The following is a 19,132-nucleotide window of genomic DNA, read 5'->3' as shown; positions in this document are numbered from 1 at the left end:
ACGGGCCTGGGAGTCGGAGGGCCTTGGGTTCTAATCCCGGCTCTGCCACTTGTCCGCTGGCTCTGAACCTCAGTTACCTCATCTGGAAAATGGGGATTAGGACAGTGAACCCCTTATAGGAAAGAGACTGGGTCCAACCCAACTTGCTTGCATCCGCCCCAGCGTTTAGTATAGTGCCTGGCACATAATAAGCACTTAACAAATACCACAATTATTATTACTCGGTTCATTTTCGATTCTCAGTCGCGGTAGCATTCCTCCAAAGACAACGGTACATACAGGTGGGTACAGACTTACCAGAGATTTATATTTCTTGTCAAGGAGTCTTAGAACGACAGTTCTGCTGTAATGGGCGTGCTAAAAATGACAAAATAGAAGAGTTGTACGGTTTCATTCGATGTTCAATTTACAGCATGAGAAACCAGAGTTCTCCAATTCATTTCCAATAATCATGAAATTAATTGGCCCCATAAATTTCATCTTCCTTCCTGGTAATCAGTGACAGATGGGCTTCTCTATCTGCATTGGACTAGGACCCCAGCAATCAACACTGGGTAAATGAATGTCATATAACTCGAGTATCATTCTGAGATGGACCGAAAGAAAAATATTCCCCACCGAGAAGTCCTCAATTTCCATGCTGAGCAGTAATGGGTGAAACTGCGATATAATAAATATGGCCTGAATCGAGAGGCAATTACAGAGAGGAGAAATAAATCAGAGTATAATACACGGTCATTGATTAACGTTGGGCGTAATGAGCACGCATTATAAAAGTGTCTTCTGCAATTCTGGAAACTCGTTATGAGGTACCCTCACATCTATTTACAAAAGTATCATTTTATGACTTGTCTTATTACAGTCGAGTCATTTCCGACCCACAGCGACAACACAGACACATCTCAACCAGAGCGCCCCGCTCTCCATCTGCCATAGTTCTGGTAGTAGATCCACAGAGTTTACTCGGTAAAAATTCGGAAGCGGTTTACCTTTGCCTCCTTCCGTGCGGTAAACTTGAGTCTCCACCCTCGACTCTCTCCCATGCCTAAGGACGATGTATTCGGTTCGATCGTAATCAGTGGTATTTACGAAAGTATCATTTTCTGACTTAGGATGTCCTTAGGCATTGCAAACTCCCGTGTTAGGAAAACCAGGTGTAGAACTCACCTGAACCAATGCCACTCTTGGGCAGAAAATATCTATAATTGATTTATTTCTATTAATGTCTATCTCCCCCTCTAGACTGTAAGCTCGCTGTGGGTGGGGAATGTGTCTGTTTTCTCTTGTATTTTCTATGCCTAAGGACGATATATTCGGTTCGATCGAAATCGATGGTATTTAGTAAAGTCTCATTTTCTAAGGACGATATACTTGGTTCGATCATAATCAATGGTATTAAGTGCTTACTGGGTGCAGAGCATGCTACTAAGCGCTTGGGAGAGTCTAACATAATGGAGGTAACAGACACATTCCTTGCCCACAAGGAGCTTACAGTCTAGTGCATTTTCACTATGCATTTAGACTAGACTGGCGTTAGGGGCTTTGGGACGGTTCATCCAACGATGCAAACCTTATCGGATGCCGGGCTCTGCAGGGCCAGAAGAATTGGTTTTTCTTTCATTCATTCACTCAGTGGTATTTATTGAGCAGAGCACTGTGCTGTGTGCAGAGCACTGTACTAAGAGCTCGGGAAAATACAACAATACACAGACACACTCCCCACGCATAACGAGCTTACATTCTAGAGAGGGAAACAGACATTATCAGAAATAAATAAATCAATTACAGATAGTTTCTGTGCATAAGTGGCATTGGCTTAAGTGAGTCCTTCACCCAGTTTTCCTTAACACAGGATTTTGCAAGAATACAGCCCTTAAGTTATAGAAGTACGTGCAATTATAAGTACTGATTTATGAAGGTTCCTGATTTGTTACTTTAGACTACAGAGAAAACCTCAACGGGGCAAAACGAGATTCCATTTGCAAAAACACTGGTTTTTTTTTTTAACTGGCGGAGATTGAAGGGAAAGAAAGGGGAAGAAAGAGAGAATGGGAGTAGGAGAGAGAAGGAGAGGGAGGGGAAATCTAGGGGCCAAATTTTCATTACGAGGGGAGGGGCGGAAAGGGAGCCAGGATTTTAGGGAGGGTAGGGATCCTATCAGCCAACTTTACTGCATTGCACTTTCCAAAACACTGAGTTGAGGGCTCTGCACACAGGAAGCCTTCAATAAATACCACTGAATGACTGACTGATTGGGTGAGGACTGAAAGGGATAAATTTCTTGGAGTGAATAGGCTGGACGGTTGTCATTTTGGGTCTCTGCGGCCCTGAATGAAAACTCTAAGGGCTCGGCCGAGGTCTAGGATGAGGATGTCTGGGAGCCTGGTTCAAAAAGCCATGAGAGTGACTGCTTCCTGGAAATGGGCACCTATGAATCTGAGAAAGAGAGAGGGAGACACAGCGAGAAAGATAGAAAGGGCCCATAAACTGTCTTTTCGTATCAATCAATTGTATTGATTGAGCGCTTATGGTGTGCAGACCCCTGAAGTAAGCATCTTGGGAGAGTACCATACAAGAGTTGGTAGGCATGTTCCACAATGAGCTTACAGTGTAGAGGGGAGACAGATATTAATATAAATTATGGATATGTACATAAGTGCTGTGGGGCTGAGGGAGGGGTGAATAAACGGTGCAGATCCAAGTGCAAAGGGGATGCAGAATGGAGAAGGAGAAGTAGAAATGAGGGTTTTAGTCAGGGAAGGCTTCTTGGAGGAGATGTGCCTTCGATTCATTCATTTATTCAAAATCGTATTTATTGAATGCTTACTGTGCGCAGAGCACTGTACTAAGCACTTGGGAAGTACAATACAGCAATAAAGAGAGTCAATCCCTGCCCACAATGGGCTCACAGTCTGGGGTGCGGGGAGACAGATATCAAAACGAGTAAACAGGCATCAATATAAGCAGAATTATAGATATATGCATATCAAAACATGTAAATAGGCATTCCAATAAACAGAATTAAAGATATGTACATATATACACAAGTGTTGGGGGGAGGAGAGATGGAGGTAGAGCAAAGGGAGTGAGTCGGGGCACCGGGGGCGAGGGGGAGCTGAGGAAAAGGGGGGCTTAGTCTGGGAAGGCCTCCTGGAGGAGGTGAGCCTTCAGTAGGGCTTTGAAGGGGGGGAATGTGGTTGCTTGGAGGATTTGAGGAGGAAAGGCATTCCAGGACAGAGGTAGGACGTTGGTCGGGGTCAATGGTGGGACAGGCGAGAATGAGGCACAGTGAGAAGAAGGTTAGCGGCAGAGGAGCGGAGCGTGCGGGCCGGGATGGAGAAGAGAAGGGAGGTGAGGTAGGAGGGGGCAAGGGGACTGGAGAGCTCTGAAGTCAATAGTGAGGAGTTTTTGTTTGATACGGAGGTCGATGGGCCACCAAGGGAGATTTTTGAGGAGGGAGGTGACGTGCCCAGAACGTTTCCTTAGAAAGATAATCCAGGCAGCAGACTGAAGTGTGGACTGAAGTAGGGAGAGACAGGAGGTTGTGAGGTCAGAAAGGCTGCTGATGCAGTAATCCAGTCGGGATAGGATGAGTGATTGCACTGATGTGATAAGGGCCTGATGCGGGGGAGAGTGACTGCCTGAGGGATATTGAAAAGGGAGGGCGGAAGAGGTCGCCCGCCGGATAAAAGAGATCAAATGTATCTAAAGGATATCAATCCCCTGTCAGGCTCTGTCCAACCTAATCCGTGTCTGTCCCAGTGCTTAGAACGGTGCTTGACACATAGTGAGTGCTTAAACAAATATTATTATTTTTATTACTATCATTAACTCACCCAACTGACAATAAAATCTTATCCTTGACTACGGATATACCAACAGATTTTTGGCTCCCTCTTGGTCTCCTATTCTTCCCAGAGCAGTGAGCTTGGCTCCAGAGAACAACATTTTTCCAGTTGGCCACCTGCCAGGCTACTCCGCCCATTGCTTTTTAATGACATTTTTTAAGTGCTTACTACGTGCCAGGCACCGTTCTAAGCTCTGGGGTGCCCACGAGGTAGATACAAGACAATCAAGTTGGATAAGGACCCTGTCCCACATGGAACTCACAGTCTAAATCTTCACTTTACAGATGAGGTAACTGAGGCCCAGACAAGTGAGGTGACTTGCCCACGGTCACAGGGCGGACAAATGGTGGAGCCAGGATTAGAACCCAGGTCTTCTGCCTCCCAAGCCCATGCTCTTTTCGCTAGGCCAAGCTGCTTCACACTGCTATAAACTCTCCACAGTTGGCTGCCTCTCCACCCTGCTGGAATCTGTGTTTCCCCGCGTCTTTAATAATAATAATAATAATAATAATAATGTTGGTATTTGTTAAGCGCTTACTATGTGCCGAGCACTGTTCTAAGCGCTGGGGTAGACATAGGGGAATCAGGTTGTCCCACGTGGGGCTCACAGTCTTGATCCCCATTTTACAGATGAGGGAACTGAGGCACAGAGAAGTTAAGTGACTTGCCCACAGTCACACAGCCGACAAGTGGCAGAGCTGGGATTCGAACTCATGAGCCCTGACTCCAAAGCCCATGCTCTTTCCACTGAGCCACGCTGCTTCTCTTTAAAATCTTTGGTCTGCTCTCTCTGGTGAGATGAGCCCCATTTCACAAGCGCTCATTCTCCTAATGAACTGCCTGCAGCTTCCAAGTTGCAAATCCCGGGCTCCCTTCTCACTCGTGCACTTCAGCACTGTAAAACTAGATTTGTTTTCTTCAGACACACACAGGGCTTGTTCACCTTCCTCTGTATTACCAATGTGAGGGAGAATCCTTTCACAGTATCGGTTTGCTCTTGCCTTTGGTAAATGAGATTCTCACGACAAAGCCTACTCTGCTGGGGTTTCGTCAGTCCCTAATCTTATCACCTGTATGAACAAATCACTGATGGCTACTGGATGAACAAGGCTTTTAAACGTTTGGAGCACAAATGCGCTAGATCTTTAGTCATTTAGCACTTGAAAGACCTTCATGTTAGTAAAATACAAATGCACAGGCTCTGGTTTTCTGAGCTCACTGTGGTATTGGTTAAGCACTTTCTATGTGTCAAGCACTGTAATAATAATAATAATGTTGGTATTTGTTAAGCACTTACTATGTGCAGAGCACTGTTCTAAGCGCTGAGGGAGATACAGGGTAATCAGGTTGCCCCACATGAGGCTCACAGTCTTAATCCTCATTTTACAGATGAGAGAACTGAGGCACAGAGAGGTAAAGTGACTTGCCCACAGTCACCCAGCTGACAAGTGGCAGAGCCGGGATTTGAACCCATGATCTCTGACTCCCAAGCCCTTTCTCTTTCCACTGAGCCACGTTGCTTCTCACTGTACTAAGTATGGGGTAGTTACGAGATAATCAGGTCCCACATAGGGCTCACAGTCTACCTAGGAGGCAGAACAGGGATTGGATCCTTATTTTACAGACGAGGGAACGGAGGCACAGAGAAGCGTGGCTCAGTGGAAAGAGTCCGGGCTTGGGAGTCAGAGTTCATGGGTTCATTCATTCATTCATTCATTCATTCAATAGTATTTATTGAGCGCTTACTATGTGCAGAGCACTGTACTAAGCGCTTGGGATGAACAGGTCGGCAACAGATAGAGACGGTCCCTGCCGTTTGAAGGGTTCGAAGCCCAGCTCTGCCACTCGTCAGCTGTGTGACTGTGGGCAAGTCACTTCACTTCTCAGTGCCTCAGTTCCCTCATCTGTAAATGGGGATTAACTGTGAGCCTCACGTGGGACAACCTGGTTACCCTGTATCTACCCCAGCGCTTAGAACAGTGCTCCGCACATAGTAAGCGCTTAACAAATACCAACATTATTACTATTATTATTATTATAAAGTGACTTGCCCCAGGTCGGCCAGCAGACAAGTGACAGAGCGAAGATCAGAACCGAGGCCCTTCTGACTCCCAGACCCCTCCTCTTTCCACTAGGCCACGCGGCTTCTGAATGTGTTTAAAGCCTTGGAGCCGAGCTTTCCGTCTCTCTTACCATCCACTTTTTGAACCACACGGCTTTGACATCGAGCAGTGCCACGAAGTATATCGGTTCCAGAGTCTTCGGTGAGACCAGCAGGCGTTGACCATGTTTAACCGACAAGAGAGACAAAGTGCTCCCCACAATCTCCTCCATGTACCTAAAATTACGCAGAGAAATCCATCTGAGGAAAACCTTAGTCCATCAGGAATATTGCGATTCGTTTACTAAAACTGACCCTCACACATTTGACAGGGGAGCAATTTTAATAATGTTGGTATCTGTTAAGCGCTTACTATGTGCAGAGGTTCTAAGCGCTGGGGGAGATACAGGGAAATCAGGTTGCCCCACGTGAGGCTCACAGTTAATCCCCATTTTACAGATGAGGTATCTGAGGCACAGAGAAGTTAAGTGACTTGGACAAAAATTTTAGTGTTTTATAACAGCTCAGTTTAACCCCACTCCCAGCTTTACTAATCATCATCAGAATTATTATTATTATGGTACTTGCTAAGCACTTACTATGTGCCAACCGCTGCGGTAGATGCAAGTGAAACAAGTTAGTCACAGTCCCTGTCCCACAGGGGGCTCACAGTCTTCATCCCCATTTTACAGATGAGGCATCCGAGGCCCAGAGAAGTTAAGTGAGTTGCCCAAGGTCACACAACAGATAAGCGGCAGAACCATGATTAGAACTCAGGTCCTTCTGACTCCCGGGTCCTGGGTCCACTAGGCCACGCTGCTTAGAGCAGAAACCTTAAACACCGTCCTCAGGGATGCTGTTGCCTGGGGCTAGGACACAGCTGCTGGCAAGATAGGCCCAGACACAATATAAAAATGCTCAGTGACATTGGACCCGGTGATGACAAAGCCACGGATGAAAAAAGCAAAAAAACACGCCCAGCTGAAAATCAGAAGCTTGAAATTTCACCATGACCCCAAATTCCCAGCACCCCACTGCCAAAAAAAAAAAAAAAAAAGCAAAGGTCCTTTAATAACCAGGAGTGGCGGATTCATCTAAAATTACTTTCACCGGCCAAGAGTTCAAGGCAGGATATGAAGAATCAAAACGTGTCTTCCAAGTCCGCGACGTATATAAATGGTTCGTGAAGCGCTTATTATGTGGCGGGCACCCTTCTATGGGCTGGGGAAGATATTGAGACGATGAGCGCCACGTGGGACAGGGGCTGTGTCCACTTCAATTTGCTCGTAGCCACCCGAGTGCTTGGACATTGCCTCGCACAAAGTAAGCACTTCAATACCATCGTTATTATTAGTATACAAAGTCATACTGTCCCACATGGGACTCACCGTCTTAATGGCCATTTTACAGATCGAGGTAACTAAGGCACAGAAACGTTAAGGGACTTGCCCAAGGTCACAAAGCAGACAAGTGTTGAAGAGGATTAGAACTGAAGTCCTTCTTACTCCCAGGCCTGCGCTCCATCCAGCAAGCCACGCTGCTCCTCACTGTGCTCGCCCAAGCTCCGGGTATCAATTGATGGTATTTATTGAGAGCTTACTGTGTGCTGAGCACTGTACTAAGGGCTTGGGAGAGCACATTACAGGGTTGGCAGACATATTCCCTGCCCAAAGCAAGCTTAGAGGCTAGAGGGGGAGACAGACATTAATATCAATAATTCATAATATATAATTTAAAACTCTATGCGTACGTGCTGGGGGGGGTGAGGGTTGGGCAAATATCAAGTGCCCAATATCTTAATGATGACGATGGCATTTGTTAAGCGCTTACTGTGTGCAAAGCACTGCTCTCAGCGCTGGGGAGGACATCTTGTAATGTCACAGTAAGCACTCAATAAATCCCACTGACTGACTGCTTAATCGGAAGCAAAAGGTGTTCAGGTGACTCCACTTCCTGGAAATATCTGGGGTTTACGGAAGCAAGATGGGAGCAACACAGAAACACTTTAAATAGATTCATTCATTCAATAGTATTTACTGAGCGCTCACTATGTGCACAGCACTGTACTAAGCGCTTGGAATGTACAGATCGGTAACAGACAGAGACAGTCCCTGCCCTTTGACGGGCTTACGGTCTAATCGGGGGAGACGGACAGACAAAAGCAACAGCGATGAATAGAATCAATCGATGGTACGTATTGAGCACTTATTATCACCTCCTCCAAGAGGCCTTCCCAGACTGAGCTCCCCTTCTCCCTCTACTCCCTCTACCGCCCCCCCTTCACCTCTCCGCAGCTAAACCCTCTTTTCCCCCCATCTCCCTCTGCTCCTCCCCCTCTCCCCTCCCATCCCCTCGGCACCGTACTCGTCCGCTCAACTGTATATATCTCCGTCACCCTGTTTATTTTGTTAATGAATTGTACATCGCCTCGATTCTATTTAGTCGCCACCGGTTTTTACGAGACGTTCTTCCCCTCGACTCTATTTATCGCCATCGTCCTCGTCTGTCCGTCTCCCCCGATCGCACCGTAAGCCCGTCGAACGGCAGGGACCGTCTCTATCTGTCGCCGACTTGTTCATTCCAAGCGCTTAGTACAGTGCTCTGCACAAAGGAAGCGCTCAATAAATACTATTGAATGAATGAATGTGCAGAGCACTGGCCTAAGTACTTGGGAGAGGACAGTACGTCAGAATTAGCCGACACGCTCCCTTCCCACAAAGTTTTAAGTTACAACCTTAAGTCAAACTGCCGAATGACAGACACTATTTTCCTAAAGGTAGAAAAATCCAGCTTCCAATAAACAGGTCCCACCCGTACACTTCGGAGTTTCGCTTTGTAATAATTTCTAAATGTACAGAGTTTCCTTAAAAATCTAAGAGCTTCGCTTTGTATTAATTTCTAAACGTACAGAGTTTCCTTAAAAATCTAAGAAAGTCTAGAAAACACGGCAAGGCGTAGACCTATCACCGAAATAGGTGAAAGTTACATCTTTATCTAAAGGCTCCTTTGGAGGCTATCCTGCATTCAATCAAATCAACGATCCTTATCCAGCGCGCAAAGGAGTTTAACGAAGCACTTAGGAGAGTAGGAGAGTTCAAGATATACATTTCTGGCCCCCCAGGAACTTACAATCTAATGGAGAAGAGAGACAAAATCATTTACAAATAGGGAAAGGAAGAAAAAGACACATCAGGAAGTCAAAAAATGATATCGGGATGAAAAAGCTGAATAAATACTTGCAGTTAAGTGATGAAGATAGGAGGAAAATATATAACTGCAAAATAAAGGGTGTCAGCGTGACAGGGATTGGGTGTTGAGGATCCACTGGAGAAGGCTTTCAGAGGAACCAGGATTTTAGGAGGATTCTGAAGAGGATGGGAGCTGTGGGCTGACAGATTTGGAGAGGAAGGACGTTCTCCCTCAGGGCAATAACAGGGGAAAAGGATCAGAGGCAGGACAGTCAGAAATGAGGTGCAGTTGAGTGTCACGTTGAAAAATAACAATAATAATATTTGTTAAGTGCTTAGCTTGGCTTAGCTGGTAGAGCACAGGCCTGGGAGTCAGAAGGACCTGGGTTCTAACCTCAGCTCCATGACTTGTCTGCTGTGTGACCTTTGGCAAGTCACTTCACTTTGCTGGTCTTCTGTTACCTCATGTGTCAAATGGGGATTAAGATTGTGAGCCCCATGTGGGACAAGGACCGGGTCCAAACTAATTAGCTTGTTTCTACACCAGTGCTTAGTACAGTGCCTGGCACATACTAAGCAATACCCAAAAAAAAAAGAAAGTGTCCCAAGCATTTTACTAAATTCTGAGGTAGATGCAACATAATCAGTGTGGCTCAGTAGAAAGAGCAAGGGCTTGGGAGTCACAGGTCATGGGTTCGAATCCCGGATCTGCCACTTGGCAGCTGTGTGACTGTGGGCAAGTCATAACTTCTCTGTGCCTCAGTTACCTCACCTGTAAAATGGGAATTAAGACTGTGAGCCTCACGTGGGACAACCTGATTCCCCTGTATCTCCCCCAGCGCTTAGAACAGTGCTCTGCACGTAGTAAGTGCTTAACAAATAGCAACATTATTATTATTACAATCAGGTCAGACACGATCCCTGTCCCAAATGGCATTTCATTCCCATTTTACAACTGAGGACACTGTTGGACTTGCCCAAGGTCACCCAGCAGACAACTGGCAGAGTTGGGATTAGAACCCAGGCCCTTGACTCCCAGGCCCGTGCTCTTTCCACTAGGCCACGCTCCCTATAAAGACTGTAGTGTCTCCTGAGGCCCGGAACGTGAAGACAACCGCTATGTAAGATGGGAGAGCCCCAGAGTTAACCTTGAGGAGCCTTGGCTCGCTGAGAAGGATGACGGCTACCATTTGGAAGTTTTTAAGGATCGCTGTTTGCCGACCGATGTTTCAGGAAGACGACTGGGGCGGCAACGTGCAGGATAGACTGATGAGGTAAGGCTGACGGCGGGGAGATCAGGGAGAAGACTGATAATAATGGTAGTATTTGTTAAGCGCTTCCTATGTGCAGAGCACTGTTCTAAGCGCTGGGGGAGATACAGGGTAATCGGGTCGTCCAACGGGAGGTTCACAGTTAATCCCCATTTTACAGATGAGGTAACTGAGGCATAGAGGAAGTGAAGTGACTTGCCCACAGTCACACAGCTGACAGGCGGCAGAGCCGGAAATCGAACCCATGACCTCTGACTCCCAAGCCTGGGCTCCTTCCACTGAGCCACGCCGCTAACACGACAAGAGTTTGGGACAGGGTGGGACCTATATGGGTGGAAAATGAGTAGACGCGGGAAAACTCTCTTCCCCTCTTCCAAGCCCGACTGAGAGCTCACCTCTTCCAGGAGGCCCTCCCAGACTGAGCCCTCCTTTTCCCTCTGCCCCTCCTCCCCTCTCCATCACCCCGACTCCCTCCCTCTGCTCTACCCCCTTCCCCTCCCACAGCACTTGTGTATATTTGTATATATTATTTATTACTCTATTTTATTAATGATGTGTATCTATGGTTCTCTTTATCTATTTTGATGGTACTGATGCCTGTCTACTTGTTTTGCTATCCCCCTTCTAGAGCGTGAGCCCTAAAAGGACAGGCGTTGTCTCTACCTGTTGCCGAAATGTACATTCCAAGCACTCGGTACAGTGCTCCGCACACAGTAAGCGCTCAATAAATACGACTGAATGACTGAAATGTTGAAGTAGAATAATGATAATAACGACGACGTTATTTGTTAAGCGCTTACTATGTGCCAGGCACTATACAAACAGCTGGGGTGGATACAAGCTCGTCGAATTGGACACAGTCCCCGTCCCACGTGGGGCTCACGGTCACACAATCCCCACTTTCCAGATGAGGCCACTGAGGCCCAGAAGAGTGAAGTGACTTGCCCCAGGCCACACAGCAGACAGGTGGCCGAGCCGGGATTAAAAGGCACGACCTTCTGACTCCCAGGCCGGTGCCCTTTCCATTACGCCATTCTGATTTGGCAGCTGATTAAATGGGAGGAGAGGAAAGGCAGACAGCGGGGCGTCAAGGACGACACCAGGGGCGTGCGCTTCTGGGGCTGGGAGGCCGGGACGAAAGAGACGAGAAAACAGTGACGTGAGAAAGACTGTAGGCGTTGCTAAAGAGTAGACTGTAGTAAGCTCGCTAAAGGCAGAGAACATCTCCGCTAATTCTGTTGGACTCTCTCCCAAGAGCTTAGTACAGTGTTCTGCAAATGATAAGCGCTCAATCAATACCACTGACTGATCGACTGGAGGGCCTTGGGACTCCGTAGAGGTCGACCAGGGTCCGGTAAACCTTCGGCGATTTGGATCATGTCAACTTCTTGACGTTGAAGCCGGGCCCGAAGCGGCGTGGCTTAGTGGAAAGAGCCCGGGCTTGGGAGTCGGGAGGTCGGGGGTTCTAATCCCGGCTCCGCCATCTGTCAGCTGTGTGACTCTGGGCAAGTCACTTAACTTCTCTGTGCCTCACTCACCTCATCTGTGAGACGGGGATTAAGACTGTGAGCCCCACGTGGGACAACCTGATGACCTTGCATCTCCACCAGCGCTTAGAACTGTGCTTGACACAAAGTAAGCACTTAACAAATACCATCATCATTATTTATTATCATTATTAAGCCCCCAAAAGGGAAAAGGCAGGAAACCCACACTTTGAGTGAACATGCCTGAAGGCATTTTATGGGGTCACTTACTTCTCTGGATACCGAATCCAGAAAGATGGAGCCTCCTTCTGGTACTCATTTAGAAGACGGACCTAAAGACATAAATGGCATCAGTGCACTTATATGAAGATAGGAAATTATTTCAAAGTCCAAGGAGAAGGCAAAAACCCCCAAAAAGCATGTACCTTTTTAAGCAGACGGACTATATTCGGATTTGTTACGTCTACCCCAGTCAAAAGGGTAGGAATATGGTTTTCCCCCGAGAGAAAGTACAACTCCAAATGTTTTGCTGAAAAAAACAAAACAAAAAAATCCAATAATTATGGTATTTAACAATAATTCTGTTTTTGTTAAGCATTACTCCGCCAAGCACTGTTGTCAGCACAGGGGTTGACACAAGCTAATCAGGTCAGATCCCACATGGGATCCCACAGTCTCAGTAGGAGAGGGAGAACAGGTATTTAATCATTTTCCAGGTGAGGAAACTGAGGCACAAAGACGTGAAGTCACCCGTTCAATGTCACGAAGCAGATGAGCGGCAGAATCAGAATTAGAATCCAGATCCTCTGACTCCCTGGCCCACGCTCTTTCCATGAGGCCCCACCGCTTCCCAATACCTTTGTTACCTTACATGATAGAGTGTTTTCTGAAAAAAACTCAACGCCAGAGAAGTCACTAAGTCTCGATAAACATATATAAAATGCGTGAAAAATGCTCGAAAATACACATTTCCACTGACCATACGTACCTAAGCTGGTATAAATTTCCTTTGTCATATGAAGAGGTGACAGTGTAAACGTCTGCGCATAGAATCTCAAAATTCGGTCCTGCGGGGGGGGGGGGGGGGAGAAGAAAGAAGATGTGTACGCCACGGTCATTCCTTTACTGACAACAGTCGTTGCTAACGTGAAACGAGCTGGAGTGAAGATCTTTCAGAATGCAACCCTAAATAAAACATTCACCAAATCAGCCAAGCCGGGAGGCCTTCGTCACGTGGGGCGATTAAGACAGCTTTTCATTTGCATGGTGGAAACGTTCAATCTTTTCACCCCCCTTCTCCTAGTTACTTAATGTTTAAATAGGATGATTTAGAACACTGAAATACCCAGAAATTCTGCAGCTCTTCCCATCTATTAAGGTCTCCGACAGTGTTGAGTTTTGAACAACTGTCAACACCGAGGGTGAAGAATCATTCATCCTAAGGCACCTGAGAACAGCGATAAGCTAACGACGTCTCAAAAACAGGGGAAACATTCTCAGGGTGCGGGTTGAAAAACCAGACTTGGTTTTACAGAGCGGAGACGCAAGTTTTAAAAATCACCCCGCATTTTCCCAAATATTAATATTTCAAAAACAATAAAAATCCAGCACCAAACACGTCGACTCGGGAGGACTCTCTCGGGCTGCGTCACTCTCTCTGTAGCAAGGAGAACACGCCGTGCTTTAATCGACACTTTATTATACATTATGACGCTGTCCTTAAAGTGGGCAGATTGTATTTCTATTTGGCTGCATAAATACGAATATTATTTACTGTATACATAATTTATATGTCATTTATAAATAATTTAGAAACGCTATTATTAAAATTGAATATACACAACACATTCTATTTCCACTCCTGTAGCAAATGGAGCAAAACAGAGGCAGCTCTAATCACATTCCTTTCCATTAATTTCAATTTGCATCAATTTTTCAGGCCAATTTGTCCGACTGAAATAGCGAGATCCTCTTCTCCAAAGGAAGCGTTCGCATCCGCCCGATTGGAAGGCACGTACTCCGGGAGGCGTCTGGTTCCCGACCCCCCCTTCGGCCGCCGTGAGCCGGAATTTACCGAGGTGGCATTGGGCTGTCCCCGGGGTGAGAGGCTGAAATCGCGGGACGGTGACCCCGGGAGGTCTCCAGAGAACCTCCCGGCGTCGACTACCGTGGAGGGCCTGCGCTCTGAGTACCACCCATTTCTACTCCCGCGTCATTCACCGCCTAATCGTAACCACCGAGGTACTCGTTGAGCGCTGAGGTGGATACGAGTCAATCGTAATACAAGATACAAGCGTCCGCGGTGGGGCTCACGCTTTTAATCCCCATTTTACCGACGAGGGGGAACTGAAGGCCAGAGAAGTGAAGTGACTTGCCTAAGGCCACACGGCAGACGTGTGGCGGGGCCGGGATTGGAACCCAGGACCTTCTGACTCCCAGGGCCCTGCTCTGTCCGCTAAGCCAAGCCGCTTCCGACGGTCCCCCGGCTTCGAACGCTGCCGTGGCAAAGACGTAGGTTAGGAGACATAAGGGAAGCAGCTCATCCAAGTGGAAAGAGCAGAGAGCCGCCTCCCTCGATTAGACTGTGAGCCCGTCATCGGGCAGGGACCGTATCTGTTGCCGAATTGTCCATTCCAAGCGCTCAGGACAGTGCTCTGCACATAGTAAGCGCTCGATAACTACAGTTGAATGAACGAATGAAAGAGCTGGAGAGTCAGAAGACCCGTTTTATTTTTATTAATGTCCGTCTCCCCCTCCAGACCGTAAGCTCGCTGTGGGCGGGGAACGTGTCCCTTTTATGAGCCGGAGAGTCAGAAGACCCGTCTATTTATATTAATGTGTGTCTCCCCCTCCAGACTGCAAGCTCATTGAGGGCAGGGAATGTGTCTGTTAGGTTGTACTCTCCCAAGCGCTTACTACAGCGCTCTGCACACAGTAAGTGCTCAATAAACATGATTAACTGACGGACTGACTCGAACCTCGGCCCTGCCGCTCGTCTGCTGGGTAATCTTGGGCAAGTCGCTTAATTTCGCTGTCTCTCGGTTTCGCCTCTGTAGAACAGGGATTAAAATGTCCGTTCTCCCTTCCTCTTAAACTGTGAGCCCTCCCCGAGATGGGGAAGCAGCGTGGCTCAGTGGAAAGAGCTCGGGCTTGGGAGTCGGAGGTCATGGGTTCGAATGCCGGCTCTGCCGCTCGTCAGCCGGGTGACCGTGGGCAAGTCACTTCACTTCTCTGGGCCTCAGTTACCTCATCTGTAAAATGGGGATTAAGACTGGGAGCCTCATGTGGGCCCACCTGATGACCCCGTATCTACCCCAGCGCTTAGAACAGCGCTCTGCACATAGTAAGCGCTTAACAAATACCGACATTATTATTATTACTATTATCCCGGCTCCGCCGCTTGTCTGCTTGGGCAAGGCGCTGAACTTCTCCGTGCCTCAGCTTCCTCATCTGTAAAAGGGGGTTAAATCCTACTCCCTTCTACTTAGACTGTGAACCCCACGTGGGACAGGACTGCATCCCACCTGATTATCTTGTTTCTACCCCACCACCGCTTAATATAGTGCATGGCACAGAGTAGACGCTTAACAAGCATCATTATTATTATCATTATTAGGGACTATGTCTGTTCTGATGCTATTTTGCCCGCCCCAGTGCTTGGTACACTGCTAGTCGTATGCTAAGCCCTCAACAAAGACTACAGACCGTAAGCCCGTCGAAGGGTAGGGACCGTCTCTACCTGTTGCCGACTTGTTCATTCCAAGCGCTTAGTACAGTGCTCTGCACATAGTAAGCGCTCAATAAATACTATGGAATGAATGAACTACAGTCGTTCTTTTGCTATTTTTATTCAGCATTAATTAGCATCATTAACGGTGTTTTTGTCAAGGGCTTATCATATGCCAAGCACTCCGCTAATCCCTGGAGTAGATACAAAATGATCAGATCAGACAAAGTCTCCGCTCTCCAAGGAATCCACAGGCAAAGGGGGGGGGGGGGGGGGGCGGAAAGAACAGGAATTTAATTCCCATTTCATGGACGAGGAAACGGAGAAATGGAGAAATTAAGAGGCTGGGGCCGGGCGGGCAACTGAAAAAGTGGGGTTTAGATCCCGGGTCTTCTGATTTCCCGTGCAGCGCTCTTTCCACCAGCTGGACTGGGACGTCGATAAGCACACTGATTCTCACCACAGTCCCTCAAACCTTATGTCGATATTCTATGACTCTACCCTTTCCATTCAATTCATTCATTCAATCGTATTTATTGAGCGCTTACTGTGTGCAGAGCCCGGTACTGAGCGCTTGGAAGGAACAATTCGGCAACGGATAGAGACAATCCCCGCCCGACGACTTATCGCTAATCCATTTTAATGTCTGCCTCCCCTACTAGACCGTAAGAAGTCCCTTGTGGGCAGTGAACGTGTCTATGTGTTGCTGAATTGTACTTTCCAAGCGCTTAGTACATTCATTCATTCCTATTTACTGAGCGCTTACTGTGTGCAGAGCACTGTACTAAGAGTTCGGAAAGTACAATCCAGCAACAAATGGAGACAATCCCTGCCCACAACAGGCTCGGGGTCTAGAAGGGGATGTCTACAGACATCAAAACAATTAAACAAGCGTCGATAGAAATAAATACAATTATAGATATATACACATCGTTAATAAAATAGAATTATAAATATGTACACACATAAACACAAGTGCTGTGGTGCGGGGAGGGGGGTAGAGCAGAGGGAGAGAGTAGGGGCGATGGGGAGCAGAGGAAAAGGGGGGGCTTAGTCCGGGAAGGCCTCCCGGGGGAGGTGAACTTTTAGCAGGACTCTGAAAGGGGGAAGTGCGCTAGTTTGGCGGATTTGAGGGAGGGAGGGCATTCGGCACAGAGTAAATGCTCAATAAATACCACTGTCTGATTAATTAATTGACTTGGAGGAGCCCAGGCGCAGAGCTGAAACCCATTTTTAGTTTGCACTAATCAGCACTAGAAAGATGTCACCGTTTTCCCAGGACCCAACTCCAGTCGGTCTGGTCCCGGTAGCTCGTATTTTGACTTTAAACAACCAACGGCTGTGTATGTATCGTTACGCTCCTCCAACTCCACTGCTGTAAAAAAATTAAATTACTAAATAAAGCAATTTCTACTGGACCCAACAGGCTCATAACTGAGACTGTAAAGGTGCCTTTTTTCTAGAAAAATTTCAGATGACCTAAATCGCTTCCCGTTCTGCCGCTGCCTCATAAGATTGAAAGCTTAATTGGATTTTCTCCGCGTTGACTAGAGAGAGGGAGAAAAGGTAGTTGTACGATCTTGGTCTTTCTAGTTACGGGCCTTCCGACCGAACCGACAGGCGATCCGGAAGGGTCTCGAGCCTCCGGAGAGGGGAGAAAGAAAAAGAAAAAGAAGATTTCCCCCTTCAGCAGTCTGCATTGGCCTCTGGTGTCCCCCGCGCTGTACTGCACCTGTCTAAAATACTGCTTCTGTCCGGCGAAGGAGCGGCGTGGCCCAGTGGGTAGAGCCCGGGCCTAGGAGTCAGCGGGTCCTGGGTTCAGATCCCGGCTCCGCCACTCGTCTGCTGTGATCTTTCTTGGGCAAGTGACGTCAATTCCGTGGGCCTGGGTTCCCTCATCTGTAAAAGGGGCTGACAGCCCCACGTGGGACAGGGACCGCGTCCAATCCGATCTGCTTGTACCCACCCCAGCGCTCAGTCCAGCGCCTGGCACATAATAAACCCCTACAGAAAGACCACAGTTTTTAAAAGAGACGTTTGATGAGAAAGGTGCAGCCGCCCCAGCAACCTCTCCCAGCTTAGGTCAGTGGACTCTCCAAATGCAAATTACTCTCTTTTCGGCGTCTCCCCGTTTACCGATCGTTCTATTTTCGCATAATGCCACTCCGCAAAATGCCGCGTGTCGAAAGCACAGAAGGGAGCAGTCTCCGGAGGGAACCATACTATTTATTCTCCAGATACAGATCGTGGAAAATGAGCCCAACTAGTCGATGAAAAGTTACACTTAGGATCAGCCCCCGGCTTTTCGGGGCTCACTACTTAAAGGACCGACTCCCCTAGGCCCTGGAAACGTAGCGTTCAGTTCAGTGCCTGGCACCGAGTAGGCGCTTAACAAATTCCATTACTACACGAGTTCTCCACGTTGCGAAGCAGTGGGGCTCGGTGCAAATGGCCCAGGCCCAGATCAGAGGACCTGAATTCAAACCCACCTCCCTCCTACCTAGACTTTGAGCTCCAAGTGGAACGGGGACTCCGTCCGAACTGACAATCTCGTAGCTACCCCAGTGCTTAGAACAGTGCTGGGCACAGAGTGAGTGCTTAACAAATACAAAAGTGACAATAATAACAGTAACCCTAGTAATAATAATTGTCCCTGACACATAGTAAGGGCTTAATTAACAAATACCACTGAAATTTTTTTTAAAAAAAAACAGGTGCGGCCCAAAGCTACCAGGGGACGGGGGTGACCCCTGCGGGAAGGGCCGACCTGTAAGTCCTGTGAGATGAAGAGAAGCAGCGTGGCCCAGTGGCTACTGCACGGGGCGGGGAGCCAGACGGACTTGGGTTCCAGTCTCGGCTCCGCCACCTGTCCGCTGTGGGGCCTTGGGCAAGACACTTCGCTTCTCCGGGCCTCAGTTCCCTCATCTGTAAAATGGGGATTGAGACGGGGAGCCCTCTGTGGGACAGGGAACGGGCCCGACCCGATTTCCCTGTATCCACCCCAGCGCTCAGTACAGTGCTTGGCATATAGTAAGTGCTTACCAACTAGTAGTATTATTATTATCCGTTGGTCCCCCGCCCCTAAATTGCCATCCCCTTCTCTTCCCACCCGCTCTCACCCGGCTCCTCCCTGTGTCCTTCCCTTCCCCTCCTCCTAAATTCATTCACCCAATCGTATTTACTGAGCTCTTACTGCGGCAGAGCACTGGACTAGACACTTGGGAGAGTACCATAAAACAATGAACAGACACACTGCCTGCCCCCAGTGAGCTCACAGTCCACTCGTCTGTTGGGTGAGCTTGGGCACAAGTCACTTCGGTTCACTGTGCCCGTTCCTTCATTCATAAAATGGGGATTAAGATTGCGGGCCCCATATGGGATATGCATTGTGTCCAACCACATTAGCCTGTATCTCCACCCCAGAGCTTACTTAGTACAGTGCCCGGCACACAGTAAGCACTTAAATACCGTTAAAAAAAAAAAAAAATCAGGTGATGAATCCCATTTCAC

The 19,132-nt window shown here is 47.8% G+C and overlaps 1 protein-coding gene across 3 annotated transcripts in view; it reads right to left on the bottom strand.

Annotated features, from left to right (window-relative positions):
- The window catches only part of TBC1D32 (TBC1 domain family member 32), a 235,422-nt gene that overhangs the window by 190,706 nt on the left and 25,584 nt on the right, over window positions 1-19,132 (bottom strand). For all 3 annotated transcript variants that reach the window (XM_029056266.2, XM_029056257.2, XM_029056276.2), the window contains 5 exons: window positions 12,884-12,962; window positions 12,321-12,424; window positions 12,166-12,227; window positions 6,042-6,186; window positions 298-357 (listed from right to left, as the gene is read on the bottom strand). In XM_029056266.2, coding sequence (XP_028912099.1) covers window positions 298-357; window positions 6,042-6,186; window positions 12,166-12,227; window positions 12,321-12,424; window positions 12,884-12,962 — 450 coding nt within the window. The remainder of the gene's footprint in view (window positions 1-297; window positions 358-6,041; window positions 6,187-12,165; window positions 12,228-12,320; window positions 12,425-12,883; window positions 12,963-19,132) is intronic.

This window comes from Ornithorhynchus anatinus, chromosome 2 (genome assembly GCF_004115215.2).
Source record: "Ornithorhynchus anatinus isolate Pmale09 chromosome 2, mOrnAna1.pri.v4, whole genome shotgun sequence".
Lineage (NCBI taxonomy): Eukaryota > Metazoa > Chordata > Mammalia > Monotremata > Ornithorhynchidae > Ornithorhynchus > Ornithorhynchus anatinus.
Note: the sequence above shows the minus strand (reverse complement) of the source record. Positions and strands in the feature narration are given on the sequence as shown.